Source organism: Aethalodelphis obliquidens, unplaced genomic scaffold, assembly GCF_003676395.1.
Source record: "Aethalodelphis obliquidens isolate GAN/ISIS:26980383/991018 unplaced genomic scaffold, ASM367639v1 scaffold116, whole genome shotgun sequence".
NCBI lineage: Eukaryota > Metazoa > Chordata > Mammalia > Artiodactyla > Delphinidae > Aethalodelphis > Aethalodelphis obliquidens.
In genome coordinates this window covers 1223066-1239041 of record NW_020838060.1, presented here as the reverse complement: position 1 = coordinate 1239041, position 15976 = coordinate 1223066, and the positions used below count along the sequence as shown (strand labels likewise).

The 15976-nt window shown below is 41.4% G+C and overlaps 1 protein-coding gene across 3 annotated transcripts in view; it reads right to left on the bottom strand.

Moving 5' to 3' along the window:
• PIP5K1A (phosphatidylinositol-4-phosphate 5-kinase type 1 alpha) overlaps positions 1 to 12879 on the bottom strand; it is a 44290-nt gene extending 31411 nt beyond the window's left edge. Inside the window, exon 1 of one of the 3 annotated variants that reach the window (XM_027097756.1) lies at positions 12411 to 12879. In XM_027097756.1, coding sequence (XP_026953557.1) covers positions 12411 to 12492 — 82 coding nt within the window. In that variant the 5' untranslated portion in view covers positions 12493 to 12879. The remainder of the gene's footprint in view (positions 1 to 12410) is intronic. The other 2 variants (XM_027097757.1, XM_027097758.1) reach the window with 2 other exon arrangements.
• Between the last annotated feature and the right edge of the window lie 3097 nt (positions 12880 to 15976).

Below are 15976 nucleotides of genomic sequence, written 5' to 3'. Positions count from 1 at the left end.
CCTGCGTCCGCTGCATCGGCAGGCGGACTCTCAACCACTGCGCCACCAGGGAAGCCCGGTCTGGGGCTTTCTTACTCCCTAAAAAGTTCTACTTTGCTACCTTTCCTAGTTTTATCACACAAACACATAGCTCTAGGGCTGCTACACCCTTACAAAGTACCCAGAATGAGGGTGGGAGGACTTCACTCAGTGGAATATGGTGCCAACTACTTAGCTATCTGCAACTGCAAAGCTTGGATTAATCCCAAGAACACTATAGCTGAAGCAGTTGGATGGATACTGGGGTCTAAATAATAATCAGAACAAGTAACACGGGGAGGAGAATTGGGACCCAAGACTTACTCTCTTCCTTGTCTGAAGTTTTGCCCCTAGGGCACAGGTCAGAGCTCCAACCTCCCAGAGAAGAATGGACAGGAATAGAAAAATAACTGGAGAATTTTATCAATGTTGCTGTAACACCCAGCTTGGTCCAGAAGAAACCCAATGAAGAGCAGTGATATTTCAGGGAACCAGGTACCATCTGCTAAGGCTTGACCATTTGGCCCAAGGCTCTGCCAATGAGAAACTGCCTACTGAGACTGAAGAGTCACCAGCACTGTACCTGTTCATCTCCTAATCAAGCTCTCTTCAGAAGGAAGAGGAGGAGCAGAAATGGAGGAAGAGGGGGGAGGTGGACGGAGGGGGGAGGAAAAGTGAGGGAAAAAAAGAGAGAAAAGAAAAGAATACCAACTCAGCATGGCAACACCCGGCTTAGCAATGCCATCCAGCCAATGTTTAAGGAGAACGAGATTTATCCTTATGGATAAGACTAGAATGTTATTCAACAGAAAGTTTGTTTTCTAGCATCTGTGTGAAAAATGATCTCTGATAAGTATATACTATCATCTTATAATCCCCATATCCACGATCCATATGTATCATCCTCTTTTTGGGTGGGGAAACTGAGTATAGGGCAGAGTTCCAATGTTAAATTTCCTCTTCCTCAGGGAAAAACGTTTCCATGGTTTGTTTCCTTCATGACTATGTAACTCCTACTTATTAACAGGCCCTAGACCAAGAAGCATTCTAAACAACCAGCTAATGTTGCTCTACTGGAAGCAAAAAATAAAGCCATGACAAATAGGCTGCATCAGAAAAATAATGGTTCAAATAACTTAATTCTGAGTGGCTCAATAGATGATATAGAACCAACCATGGTGATTTCAAGTCCTAGTTCTTCTGCAGAAAGATGGAAATGTAAAAGACCTAGAGGACATTACCAAGGATCAAGGTACAAAACTGTACTCAATTACATATTTACTAAAAAAAGACTGGCTTGTTGTTCACCAAAAATATTAATAAATAAAAGACCTAGAGGAGCAAGGGTGTACTCACTTTGGGAATTTTTAAAAAATTCTGACCAGAGCAGGTTCAATCTGGCTGAAATTTATAGACATTAAATGAAAGTTGATTTTTAAATACAACAAGTTGAGAACTTAGTTCCTTCAGCCACATATGAACCTACTTGCCCATTTTCAAGCAAACAAATCAATAACAATTTATATTAAGAAAAAAAATCATTCAGCAAGGGCCTTTGAGATTTTAATCTAATCTTATTTATAAGTAAAAGTACAGAGCATAAGGGATGTGCTCAAAATCACAGAGCAAAGGCAGTGACAGAGCCAGAACTGGAATCCATATTCCTAAGCCCCAGTTCAACTCTCTTTCTTCTAATCTATCTTTTGTTTACAATTTCCTGGCCACTTGGAGTCTAGGTAGGACAAGAAACCAAGGGAACTAGAATACTTTTACAAACTAAATAAATCTCAGAATTGCTAATGGACAACATGAACATATATTTTCTTCCCTTGAGGTATTCCCTTCCCTTCCATTTTCACTGATAAGAGGATTAAGAGCAGAGACCTCCTCCTTCAGTTCCTCTCAATGAAATGAATAACAACACTCTTCCTCCAGCAACAGTCAGCAATGTCACTGGCAAAAACAGTAGGAAAGTATCTTTCATTTCTTTTAGTGAGATTATCCTTGTTCTGGATCAGACAATGCCAGTATTCTAGAGGAGCAGAAGCTATCTTTCAAGTCTGATACTTGAAAGAGCAGTTTCACAGATGTTAAGGTCCTCACTAGCAGTAGAAAGTATCTTTTTGTCTTTGTAATAAGACATGAACAACTTTAGCAGAGAGAGAGAGAAAAAGTTTTTAATTCATCTCAGATTGGAGTTTTCTTTTTGGTGTAAGTGGAACCATGTCTTGCTCTGATTAAAAGCATAAGGGTTACGATCATTGAATTTGCAACGACAAAAAGAGGGCATCTGATGGGCACTCCTGTTTCAGTGATCTTGGAATTAACTGCAGAATCAGTCACCAATCCTTGGCAAAAATCCACATTAACTTCTAAAATATTTTCTTAAAGTATGATCAATAACTCCACATAGGGCTTCCCTGGTGGCGCAGTGGTTGAGAATCTGTCTGCCAATGCAGGGGACACGGGTTCAAGCCCTGGCCTGGGAGGATCCCATATACCGCGGAGCAACTAGGCCCATGAGCCACAATTACTGAGCCTGCGCGTCTGGAGCCTGTGCTCCGCAACAAGAGAGGTCGCAATAGTGAGAGGCCCGCGCACCGCGATGAAGAGTGGCCCCCGCTTGCCACAACTAGAGAAACCCCACACACAGAAACGAAGACCCAACACAGCAAAAATAAATAAATTAATTAATTAATTAAAAAAAAATAACTCCACATATTATGCATGGAGGAGCTCAGAATTTTGTTGCTTTTTTAGGACAGCTAAAGTCAGAAGGGGAAGTTCCCTTCTGCACTATTCTTTTGTTGAACAACAAATATTTAACCTGGTTTAAAGTCAAGTTAGTTCACAAACAGCCTTTCAGATTAGTGAGAGAGCAATAAGGTATAGTGGGTAGGAATGTGGGCTCTGAAATCAGAACACCTAGGTTGGCTAGATTTGAATACTAGATCTACCATTTACTAATTAGGTAACTTTGGACAAGTTGGTTAAAATGCTCTAGGCCTTGGTTACCTCATCCATAAAATGGACATATAATAACATGTATTTCATAGGGTTGTTATGAGAATTAAATAAGTCCTGTATAGCACCTAACATGTAATAAATGCTCTATAAATACTAGCGATTATTACTACTATCATTGTGAATTATGAAACCCCATCTACAGGATGGGAAGGGTCAGGGGAAATAAGAGGTACAACAGAAAGGGAAAAGAAAAAGAGACTCATTTACTGAAACAAAAGGAAATGGAGTTATGGGAAGACTTTGAGGGAGACAAAAGATAGTGAACGGATTCATTTCATACTGTGGAACTGTGAGAAAAGAAGTTTCTGGGTTAAGACAGCATCTTTTTTGGAGAGGACAGAGGGAAATGGGAGCTAAAGTGAAATAATGCTTGCAAGACATCCACAGCCTTCTCAGAAGGCCATGCACTACTACTAAAAAAAAGTCTGCAATTGTTATGGGGAAGAGGAGTTGGCTGCTAGTAACTACAAGGACTCATGCTTCTTCAGCACAAATACACATCAGTTCTACCTCTCTTACGGTTGACCCCACAGCACAGAAAGTTGAAACCTAAACGAGGAAAAACAGAAAATTATCACTTACTTCTGGGGTTCTACCTGCTTAACAGCAGAATAAGCACATTAAAAAAACAAACAAACAAAAAACACACAACAATGCTAAAGTTTAAAATTATTAACAGGACCTGACCTGATGACCCCCAGTACCATACTGGGAAATGTTAGATGATTTTCTGCAGTTCTAGGTAAATGTCAAAAAAAGAGACAGAAGGAGAAGCTCAGGCAGAAAAATTCCAGGGAAAAAAAAAAAAAGAAAAATTCCAGGAGTGATCACAAAACTTGCAACCCAAACAATTTCACACTGGAGTGATTTCAGATAGGCCAAAAAATTTCAGGTATAAAGCTCCTTGCATGCAGGCTTCTATCCTTTTAAAAAAGACTGTGTATACATTTTATTTGACGGTCTTCCACTTGTGAGGGCAATTTGGTAATATCTAGCAAAAAGCCTTAAAAACAAATATGTACCATTTGTCCCAGAAGTGAGAATTTATCCTAAGGAAATAGTCAAGTGGACAAAGACATATATACAAAGATATTTATTGTAGCGTTGTACATAATAACTATAATTGGGTAGATATAATGGGAAAGAATCTAAATGAACAATATAGGTGACATAAGTTGTAGTGCAGTCATAAAATGGACTAGTATACAACCATTATTTTTATGTGTAGGATAAAATCCATTATTTTTATGGATAGGATGTCACAATAAATTGCTGAATGGAAAAAGGTAAAAAATTACATAATGCAATATTTTTCTAAAACACTTACCTATAAAGTCACATGTATTTATATACATAGAAAACGTCCAAAAGATTATATACCAGAATGTTAAAATACGACTATACTGGATAGTGGGATTAAGTTGATATTGTAAGTTTAAGTTTCTATTTTTCCTTATCTATATAAATTTTCTGTAACAAATAATTAGATAATTTAACAATTAAAGGAAAGAGATACACGGGAATGGCTTTATTATCTTTGTTTTATAACCATTTTTCCCAGTAAACTAGTGCTCAACAGTCCCACACATACCACCATCAATCCCCTCCCCACACATTAACTCAAGCTCATTACAACATATTATGATGCTGCAGAGATAGAGGAAAAATGTGAAAAGATGTCTAGAAAGCTGCTGACAATTCCAAGCCACAAATAAGCATGACTCCTATACACTCCCTCCCATTCTTTATTAATTATTACTTTGAGATGCCTATACAACCTGAAACAAACCTATATCAGCACATAGGATAAGAGGTTCTCTCTGAAGAATTTACCTTTCATATCCTTCAGAATATCAATTTTCTCCTATAAAACATGTATACCTAATTTCAGCAGATCTCCTGTATACTTGAAAAATAAAGATCGAGCCTCAAAATTATGAAAATTAGCTGAGAAATCTTTAATGTTACTAAGTAATTTCACAACAGCTGAACTAGCCAAGTCAAGTGCCTAAGTGGAAACAACCCAATCAATTCCTGCTAAAATACAAAGTTGAATCATCATACCATGTCACAGAAAATTTTTCTGAGTAACTCTGTACTGGTCTCAAGGAAGCACTCCATTTTTGTCCTTGGCCCCACCCTAAATTGTGTTTGTGATGAAAAAGGTACCCAAGGCCTTAAAAGAGGAGATAATTGAAACAAAGATATTTTCAGACAGTAAATAGCTCCAAAATATGAGTTGTTGTTCCCCTCCCCCGCCCTGCTCTCAGTGTGTGGAACAAAACAGAGTTGGCCTTAATACCAGAGCCTCTCCCAGTGCTTTCAGAGCAGAAGCATTTCCGACGGAGATGAGATGACATCATCTACCAGATGAGAAACTAAGAGGCAGTCTGTGACTGACTTCAATGTTTGAAGTACTCATATAATTTCGGGAGGCTAGAAGTTGGCCGGATGTGCATTGCTCAGACGAGTTTTGCCCGAACAGGTCATAGAGAAGCAATTCCAGAGACCTACCAATACTACTACAAAAATGTGTCAGTAATTCCTACATAAAGCAGAAAGAGACAAGCAGGCTTTTTGGAAGCAAAATGCTAATTCTTAGAGGGTCTCTTGGTTGATAATATTGAGAGCCAGAGATTTCAAAAGAAAAAAAAAAAGAGCAAAAGCAAAAACCTGCACAAAAAAACAAAAGCCATCAGCCCAGTTGTTTGCTGGACTATCTCAAACAAGCTCTCTGGTCCTCTTTAACTTGAAATACTGAATTTTAATTATACCACTGCATGTAGGAGGCATAATATGTTATCCAAATGAAAATACTCACAAATATGTCTGACGTGTCAGCCTACCTAATGAGAAGTACTGCTGAGCACAAAGCTCTAAGAGATAGTGTTAAAAGGAAATTTTAAAAAGGCACTATTACTATGCCCTCAATAAGAACTAAACCAAGCCAATTAAGAAAACCAAGCCACATCTTAGAGAAGAGCTAAATTTTATTTCCTAGCAGGTGTCAGTTTTTCCTAAGGATCTTCTAGAAAAAATGAGAAAGGCAAGGATGCTCTTAGAAACAAAAGCTCAAAAGCAGTTTGATCTACCAGTCCTGGGGTCAGCTGAGAGCCAACCTGGTCAGCTAAGAGCCAACTAAGTAAGTAGCAAGGAATGAGCTGCAAATTTATTAAGACCCATCTTGACAACATACAGACTTTATGCAAAGTCTTTGCCACTATTAACAATGTCTTTGAATCTCACTTTCCTAATTTGTAAAATGAGAGTGTTAAATTAAAATATCTCTACACTTCCCTCTAGTGATAATTTTTTTTTAATTTATTTATTTTTGGCTGCGTTGGGTCTTCGTTGCTGCATGCGGGCTTTCTCTAGTTGTGGTGCTACTGTGTGGGCTACTGTTCATTGTGGTGCGTGGGCTTCGCATTGCAGTGCTTGTTGCAGAGCACGGGCTCTAGGTGCACAGGCTTCAGTAGTTATGGCACGCAGGCCCAGTAGTTGGGGCTCGCGGGCTCTAGAGCGCAGGCTCAGTAGTTGTGGCGCACGGGCTTAGTTGCTCCGTGGCATGTGGGATCTTCCCGGACCAGGGCTAGAACCCGGGTCCCCTGCACTAGAAGGCGATTCATAACCACTGCACTACCAGGGAAGCCCTAGTGGTAATTTTTGCCTCTAGTTCTATAAGCCAAATTTCATGGTTCTCAGGCCTCAAATATGTATCTCTTAGCAGTAAAATTTTGATTGAAATTTGTGAAAAAATCTGAGTCCTTCTTTAAAAGACCCGAGTCTCCTGGATAAGCCAACCCACAACGAAGAAGCAGTTGAGATTTCTGGCAGATCACCACCTCCCAATTCTATTTCCAAACCTGGTTCTATCTATCTTGAAAAAAAGCAGTGGATATTGCTGGCTTAGAATGTACATATTTGAGCCGAGAAAGTAACTTAAATGATATCATAACGAGCATAAATTACCTCAACAATGCACTTCAATCACCTCCCAGACACTAATGCAAGACAATAAGAGATACGGCCAAGTTCCTTCTCTGCCATCCCTTTTATACAGGTTCTTGTCAATGACAACTTGGAGTTTACCAGGGATGTTTACCTACACTGTGCACAGAAAAGTTAATATACTCTAAGCTATTTATATATCCTTAAAATAAAAAAAAAAAACCTCTTCCCATTCTCTTCCTGTAACTTCCCTTTGCCCACTCCCCATCAACATTACTGATCCTTTGGGATAGTGCTTATTCTTGGTTAACTCCATATTGCTCAGTTTAGTACACAAGGCAAATAATAAGATATATGGAACTCCCTACAAGGAATCTGCCCTTCTCTCTCTTTTTACCAGTCTTCTTCAGACTCCAACAATTAGGTGACTTTTTGGGAATCAGATATTTAAAAATTAATACATATTGTATACAGCCATTAAAAACAAACAGACTAATTTCACAGGAGGAGAAAGAAAAATGATCAGTAACAAAGTTTAAAAAGATGGAGGGGTTGAGGGAAAAAAGTTCACTTCAAACAAAACAACAGTAAAAGAAACAACAGAAGCTCATAGGAGATATGAATGAAACAGAACCAACACATATGTACAAACTAAACAATGTTCTCTTTTGATAGGAAAGGGTGGAGAAGTGAAGGGCAACAGGGGAAATGAACTAGGAAGGGGTTTCCTCTAGGAAACACCATCAGTCCAAACACTCTCTCTTTGAGACTGAATGATGGGCTGGGGTTTGGAACACAGAGAAACAGAAATTCTCTCTGTTGAGCTATCAGAAACAGCATACTTCCTGAAGCATACTTGTATCCTTGATCAAGAGGATACACCCAGTAAAAAGGAGAGAGAAGAAACTGACAACTTTGGTCTTTTTGCTTTCTTCATGTCAAGTAAGAATATCCCAAAATTCTAGGAAAGAAAATATCCAGTTTAAAGGACAAAATACCCCCACACACTTTCCTTCTCCCCAGTTCTGAATTTGGCCTGGTGTTATCGCTGTTGTTCACTTCACAGGCTATAGTTTCCATTATTTATTATCAAAGAAAAATAGACTGATAAAATATTTAACAGCTAGTAGCTAGCACATATTTAAGCAAAGTTATTAATCAGAACAGTTTTATATCAAACCAGAACAGCACACAGAAATTAACAAACAAAACATAATATGTATTTTGATATTCAAAGCTAACTTATAAGTACACATTACCAATTAATATCAGATACTGGATACCTAATAAGTCTATATAATTGACAGTGGGCTTGAGCAGCCATGGCAGAAATAAATGGATAATTAAAAACAATGACATTCTAATGTCAGTTTTCCGGCAGAAACTACCAAGGGGACAAAAGAAAAAAGGAGGGGGTAGGTGGGTGTAAACCCTCTGCAGAGAAAGCAAAAAGAAAAATCTCTCCCTACTTATAAAATACCAATCAAAACGGAACCTGGTGATATTCTGCCTACATGGCATTCTGTTCTATCTTTACCTTTCCAAATTTCAGTTTCTCACTCCAATAAAGTGGCTTAAGTTGCTTTATTTTTCACTAGTATGGAAGAATTGAAAGGAAAGAGATCAGTCTGCAAATGGCCTACACTGTACCAAAGAACACAGACAAAAAACCCCTACCATTTGGAGTTATCAGATTACAGCATACATTTATTTACTTGTGGAGCTCTGCTGAGAAGAACAAAGCCACCAGAATCAAGGACTGATAAGACTGGCTCTACTACAAAAGTTCCAAGCAAAAATCTTCTCTCCTGTGTCTTCCAGGGTCTCCCTCACTAGTTAAGGGAAAGTCAGGAAAGGAGCTGTAAAAGTTACCTCCAAATCATTTATTTGTGCTCATGATAAAATCATTTGGTGATGTGTGACAATTTCAGAAATGTTCTGGTCTGAAGCAAAAGGAGCTATAGGTTCATGATCTTCTAAGGTTTCAAGTGCTTTTTCTTAGGGGAGTCACACATGATTTTATCACACAGCTCTTATTTCAGGGGAGCAAAGGACACCTCAACACTCTAACTTTACTTTTTAACTCCTCCACTAACTTCAAATCAAGTCTCCAAAACAGAAACTCTTCACTCCCTTCCTGGTGGTAAAAAGGGGACTCAGTGGCTGAATTTCAAACTCTTGATGGACTAGTCAAATTGCAGACAGGGGGCTCTCCTACACTGGTGTGACAGATGGTCGCACTGTCAACAGCACCTTATCAGGGCTGATTTTATTTTTTAAGTGGTGCCACTGTCCAAATAATGAGGATAGGAGGGAAAGGAAGAGAGGGAATACATTTCCTTTAACACATGCAACAGCAGACAGCAAACTGCATCACCTTTTCTTAACCAAAGTTTAAGAACAAGCACATGATAATGGCTGCAGTAAACTGATATTCATTTATAATTGCCTCCCTCCCACAAATCCAAACATGGTAATCACTCCAATGGGAAAAGATCTCTCAGACATCTCTCACATATCTCTCAGAGCGAATGCTTTGCTCTACCTTCTGTATTTCACTTGTCAGCAGCTTAAAAGACCAGCTCTCACTTAATGGTGAAATAATATAGACAGGGGTTTAATACTGGCAGGGAACAACCGTTCTAAATTACCTGTCCTTCCTAATTTGAATGCCAAAAGATTTTGAGCCTCCAAAGGTTATGAGTGACTTATCTAAAACATCAATCTGTCCCTGAATCCTGACATTCTTATTTTGTATCCACTTTCAACACTGCCAGAGAATCTTGCCTTTAGGATTTCAGTTTCACCAATATTTGAGTTCAGCTAAACACCTAAGGACAGTAACTTGGTTTTAGGATGATTAAAACACAAACACACACAGTCCTACCTTGAATTTCTACAAAGCTAGCCTTTAACAATTTAGGAAATCATAAACCATTGTTTATTCCTGCCAATGTCTTCATTCCCCTGGTACCATCCGGACAGAGCACCACTCCCCTCCAATCACAAATAAAACACATTCTCAGTAGCTTTTTTTGCATCAGAATCAAACATCCTCTTCAAAAACATATCCCTGAAATGAAATATTCTATTAAATTAAATTCAGTAAGCCAAAACCTAAGTGAACATGCAGATACAACAAAAAGTCAACAATGCTTATCTGCACACAGATAATCCCATGTTTTCAGAAATATTTATGAGCATTTTTCTTAATTTCTTAATCCATTTCAGTATTTGCCAAAGAAGCAGAAAAGGACGGTGTTAAGAAACGAAAGTAAAAAAAGGAATCTAAGCTATTTATTTTTAGCCATTTTTATATATCTTGACTTCACATATGAACACAGTAAAGCCAAGGAGCTGTAATGTCCACTAAAATCTGATATTTGATTTTCTGGTGAAAACACAATAGCAAAAAACATTTATTCAATCTGAATTACATCTTGCTAGTCCTCGGATCTGGCAGAAAATATAAAAACATACAAAAATATCAAATAGTGACATCTTAAATAGATAGTAGGACTTCCCTGGTGGCGCAGTGATTAAGAATCCGCCTGCCAATGCAGGGGACAAGGGTTCGAGCCCTGGTCCAGGAAGATCCCACATGCCGCGAAGCAACTAAGCCCGTGTGCCACAACTACTGAGTCTGCGCTCTAGAGCCCAGGAGCCACAACTACCGAAGCCCGTGCGCCTAGAGCCCGTGCTCCGCAACAGGAGAAGCCACCGCAATGAGAAGCCCGGGCACTGCAACGAAGACTAGCCCCCGCTGGCCGCAACTAGAGAAAGCCCGAGCGCAGCAACAAAGACCCAAGGCAGCCGAAAATAAAAAATAAATTAATTTAAAAAAAAAAAGATCAACCTGGTTTCTAATACCTGATTTGATAGTTAAGTCTGCTTAACGACTGTACACAACCATTCTTCTTTCAGCACTGGGGGAGCGGGAGAAGAGGCTTTAAATTGAGGAGCTACTGTATTAAAAACACTGTCATTTTAACTTTATCCTTCTTCACATTTAGAATGCAACATGAGTTGTTCTGGCCTGCTAATCCTTTACAGGAAAGGTAAAAATCACCTCTCAAGAAACTAAAAATAGATGTACATAAATAAAACTGCAGTTTGGAAAAAGATATTTGTGACCAAGTATTTGCTCATCTGAACTGGAATATGAAAGGTGGAACCCTCTATTTAGTCAACTCAAAATGGGAAGGATGCAATCCCAGGCCTAAGGAAATGTCAATGTCTCAGGTAAAGCATCCATCATGTGGCAGCCTCTCCCGTCCACAGTGTAGAGGCAACAGTCACTGTGGAACCCCAGACATTTCTGATGGAAGCTCTAGAACAGTTTCTGACTCAAACTACCCCCCACACACACACAAACCCCAACACCACACATTTTCCCTCCTACACACAATCTGTTGCTTTTCTTGTGGGCTTCTCAGCCCTCCTCAATCTTCAATAGTTTCTAACCACTTTGAGCTATATTCCCTGGCTCCCTTCTCCAAGTGCCAATGTCGTGCCTAATCATTCCTCCAGTCCATTTCCTATTATGCAATATTCGCCACAGCACTGAGAGCCACCCCCACCCCATCCTTCTCAGGCCTAATTCCCAGCATCACCTCCCTTAACCTTTACTGCAATTCGAGACGCCACCGTTCCGCCTTCTCCATCTGTTTTCAGGGTCTTTTAGCCCTGATTTCCCACATTCCTAAGGTTTTCTTCAAAACCTCCCATTCCTTCCCAAAGTTGGGTAGTCTAGAGATGGGAGTCTCCAAAGGAGAATGTTTGATAAAATTGTACGTTTATCTGTGCGAGCGCACGCGTGTTTGGGGGCGGGGGGCACGAAGTGAGAAGGAATGACGCATTAGGGGAAGGTGTGACTAAAAAGACGGCTCCAATAACTCCCACCCCCAACAAAATCCACAATTCCCTAACTCCCCAGCAATGGAAAGCGTCCCATAACGCTTCCATACCTTTTAAGTCCCATGGCTTCTCTTCCACAGTTTCATCCAATTAATCCCGCAATTAACTTGGATTCTACCTGCCTCTCACACTACGTAATTCCTCCCTACTTACGAAGCCTCCATTTACTCTACTTTTCTCTACTCCCTTCGGTTCCCTTTCTGTTGCCTTCCTACCCCCACCGTCAATCTCCATCCCTTCCTGACCCTACTCCTTCAAAGCCCTCAACCCGGTCTCCTCGAAGCCAGCCAATGTTCCTGACAGCTTCCCTTTTCTCAGTCAAATCCATCCTTTCCTCACACTCCCCCTGCCAGCTCAGAAAGCTAGAAAAACCTAGTCCTCTGTCCTCCTTACCGGCAACGACTCGGACATCCCCAACTACAGGTGCCCTTCCTGGGCCTCGCTCTTCCCCCCATCGCACAGCTGTCAACAGCCGCCAGCCCACGCTCCGCCCTGATTACCTGAAGACGAGGTGCAGGGAGGGACCCCGGAATCCGCGGATGAAAACCCAACCGCCGACGACCCAGAGGAGGCCGACGCCATCTTGGCAGCCCCCTCCCCCTCAGCGGCCTCGCTCCTTTTGAATCCTCTTCCTCTTCTCGGAGTCGAATCTTCCCCACGTCTCTTCACAGAACCCGCGTTCTCCGGGCCGCCTCCCCGCCCCCTCTCTCAGATACGTCGCGCCGGCTCCGGGACCAACTCAGGGCCGCACCATTCGGCGGGCATGGGGGAGAACTCTCGTCTCGCACCCTCTCCGCAACTTTAACCGCTTTCCGCGGGAGCTACTTTCCCCCTTCACAACAGAGGAAGCTCAAGCCAGCTGCCGGGACCCCGCGTCCGGACCAAACCACACCTAAAAGAACAAGGTGGAGAGTGAGAAGTCCCAGCGGAGCGAGTGGCCCCTCCCCCTCCTCCCTAGCCACAGCCAGTTTATCGCCCAACCCCACCGCTCCACTCCCGGTGGCCAAAGCAATTCAGGCATCGCGCATGCGCCCAACCTTCTCCGCGGCCCATCCCATCCAATAGGGGAGGAGGGAGGGCCCCAGAGAAATCAAGCCAATCAGGAGGCTGATCCTGGTCACATGACGCGGGTCCCTCGCGCCCTAACAAATCCAAAGGTCGAAGACGGCGCGCCCCTGTCTACGGTGCCTGGGTGAGTCAATCTACGTTCGACTCTTTGAAGAGACTAGCTTGCGAAGTCTGAGCAGGGGATCTGAGTACGCGGGGCTGACCCTTTCAGTTCACAGCCCAGGAAGAACTCCCGATAGAAGCGCCGGTGTCAAGTCAAAGACGTTAAACAGTCGAATATCACAAAACACATTCCACCAAGTATTCTTCCGGCTTTACTGCCTTGTTTACCATTTAGTTTAACATGCGTGCATGACTTGCCTTCCTCTGAATGACATTCGAAACAGATCTACACTTTGCCTCAAACGCAATACTGGGCACAGTGATTGAGTTGAGTAAATATTTGATAAATGAACGAATAATGTCCATTTATTTGATAAATGCATAGGAATAAAGAGCTGTCCAAAAGGGCAACGGAAGGCGATCAGAAACCTAACACAATCTTCCTGTGATCCAGGCCCTTAGTCTCTCTCAGTTACCTATGCTCCAAAGGGCATGGAGACTCAGAGAAATTCCCCATTCTAGTCTAGTCTTCGTACTAACCCCGCTCAATTTTAACAAAATACCCTGGAGATTATGAACCCCGTTGGGGATACGAAGACCTGACTATCTCTGAACAGACTGTAAGCTGCTAGAGAGCAAGGACTGTGTTTCACCCTTGTATCTCCAGCTCCTCCCATGACGTAAGTCTGTACTTAGTAGGGGCTCAATAATTATTCGTGGAATGAATACATGAAGAGGAATGGAGGAAAAATCCTAGGTATTGCAGCCCCCAACATGGGCCTGGTTATCCTCTATCCGGATGTCTTCTGGGTCTTCGAAAGAGAACATAGGACCTGAACGTCCAGAAAATATCTCCAAGCATTTACCTCTGCCTTCTACCCCCTGCGTCAAGATCTAAAATAATTGTTTCCCTGCTGCCACCTGCTGGGTTATTCATCTTCCTTTAGGTACTGAAGATAGACAAACTTCAAATGCTTGTATTACCACTTATAATTCCATAGCAGTGGGATTGTGTTACATTGAAGTATTTTATGATTCTGATTTTAAAATTGGAAATAGACCAATAAAACCCTGACTTACCAAGGCGGTAAGTCAACAGGGGGATCTTCTCCCTCGGATTTGATCTATGAATTAGATTTCAGCCCTCCTGAAAGAAGAGACCCCTGTTTTGTAGCTTCTTAGGGGTTTTTGTTTCTCCTTTACGTACCAGAAAATAGCTACTATTACTCCTACCACCTTGTATTATGTCAGTCTGTTTGCTTGTTCGTCTCCCTCATAAGACTGTGAACATTCCAGGGCAAAGATTACATCTTATCCATTTTTATATCTCAGACATCTAGAATAGTGCCTGGCACAGAGCAGTGCCCAGTACATGCTCCTGAATATATGAATGGATGAGGGCAAAATTCAAAAAGTGGGGCTAGGGGTGTTTTCCATATTTTCCCCAAAACCTTGTCTTTGCCTCCACTCCCAGTCAATCCCTGGCGTGGCCTCTGAGTCATAGAGCCACTCTACCCCAGTAACATTCCTGGCATAGCAGTACTGGGGTGACGTGGCAGGGTGTGGAAGCAGGGGCAGAACAGGACACATTGGCTTGGTGTCCCCAAGGATATGCAAAAGGAAATTCACCAATATATCCTTTAGAAAGGAGGGTGGCAATCTGGTGATCTCAAAATAGAGCCACACATACAGACTTGAAGGAAATAGTGTATACACAGACACACACAAACACACACAGCCTTACTAAAGTGACCTTCATGTCTTAGGACAGTTCCTAACGTCAAAATGGAGTGGCTAGGTCAACATAGAGGCAAAGTAAGAGGATGGGTATCTTATTCACTCAATTAGTCATTATTTCATTCATTCATTGAATTAGCATTATTTAGCCTCAACTACATCCTAGGCACTATGGGAATTCCTGGTATACACAGATGAAGATAAAGTCCCTGGCCTCAAAAAGATCACAGACTAATGACAAAGACAGACACAGAAATGATCAGAATAAAACATAATAGGTGCCATCACAGAGTATGCACAAATGCTGTGTTTTGAAAACCATATTTTCAGAATAAAAAATGGGAAGAGAAGTTGATACACTCTTTTTTATTTTTTGCGGTACGCGGGCCTCTCACTGTTGTGGCCTCTCCCGTCGCGGAGCACAGGCTTAGCGGCCATGGCTCACGGGCCTAGCCGCTCCGCGGCATGTGGGATCCTCCTGGACCGGGGCACGAACCCGTGTCCCCTGCATCGGCAGGCGGACTCTCAACCACTGCGCCACCAGGGAAGCCCCATACACTCTTTTTTTAAATTAATTTTTACTGGAGTATATTTGCTTTACAATGTTGTGTTAGTTTCTGCTGTACAGCAAAGTGAATCGGTTATACACATACATATATCCACTCTTTTTTAGATTTCCTTCCCATTTAGGTCACCACAGAGCACTGAGTAGAGTTCCCTGTGCTATACACAGGTTCTCATTAGTTATCTATTTTATGTATAGTAGTGTATATATGTCAATCCCAGTCTCCCAATTCATCCCACTTCCCTCCTTCCCTCCTTGGTAACCATAAGTTTGTTTGCTACATCTGTGACTCTATTTCTACTTTGCAAATAAGTTCATCTGTATCATTTTTCTAGATTCCACATATAAGTGATATTATACCATATTTGTCTTTCTCTTTCTGACTTACCTCACTCTGTATGACAATCCCTAGGCCCATCCATGTCGCTGCAAATGTCATTATTTTGTTCCTTTTTATGGCTGAGTAATATTCCATTGTATATATGTACCACCTTTTCTTTATCCATTCCCCTGTTGATGGACATTTAGGTGGTTTCCATGTCCTGGCTATTGTAAATACTACTGCAATGAATATTGGAGTGAATTTACCTTTTG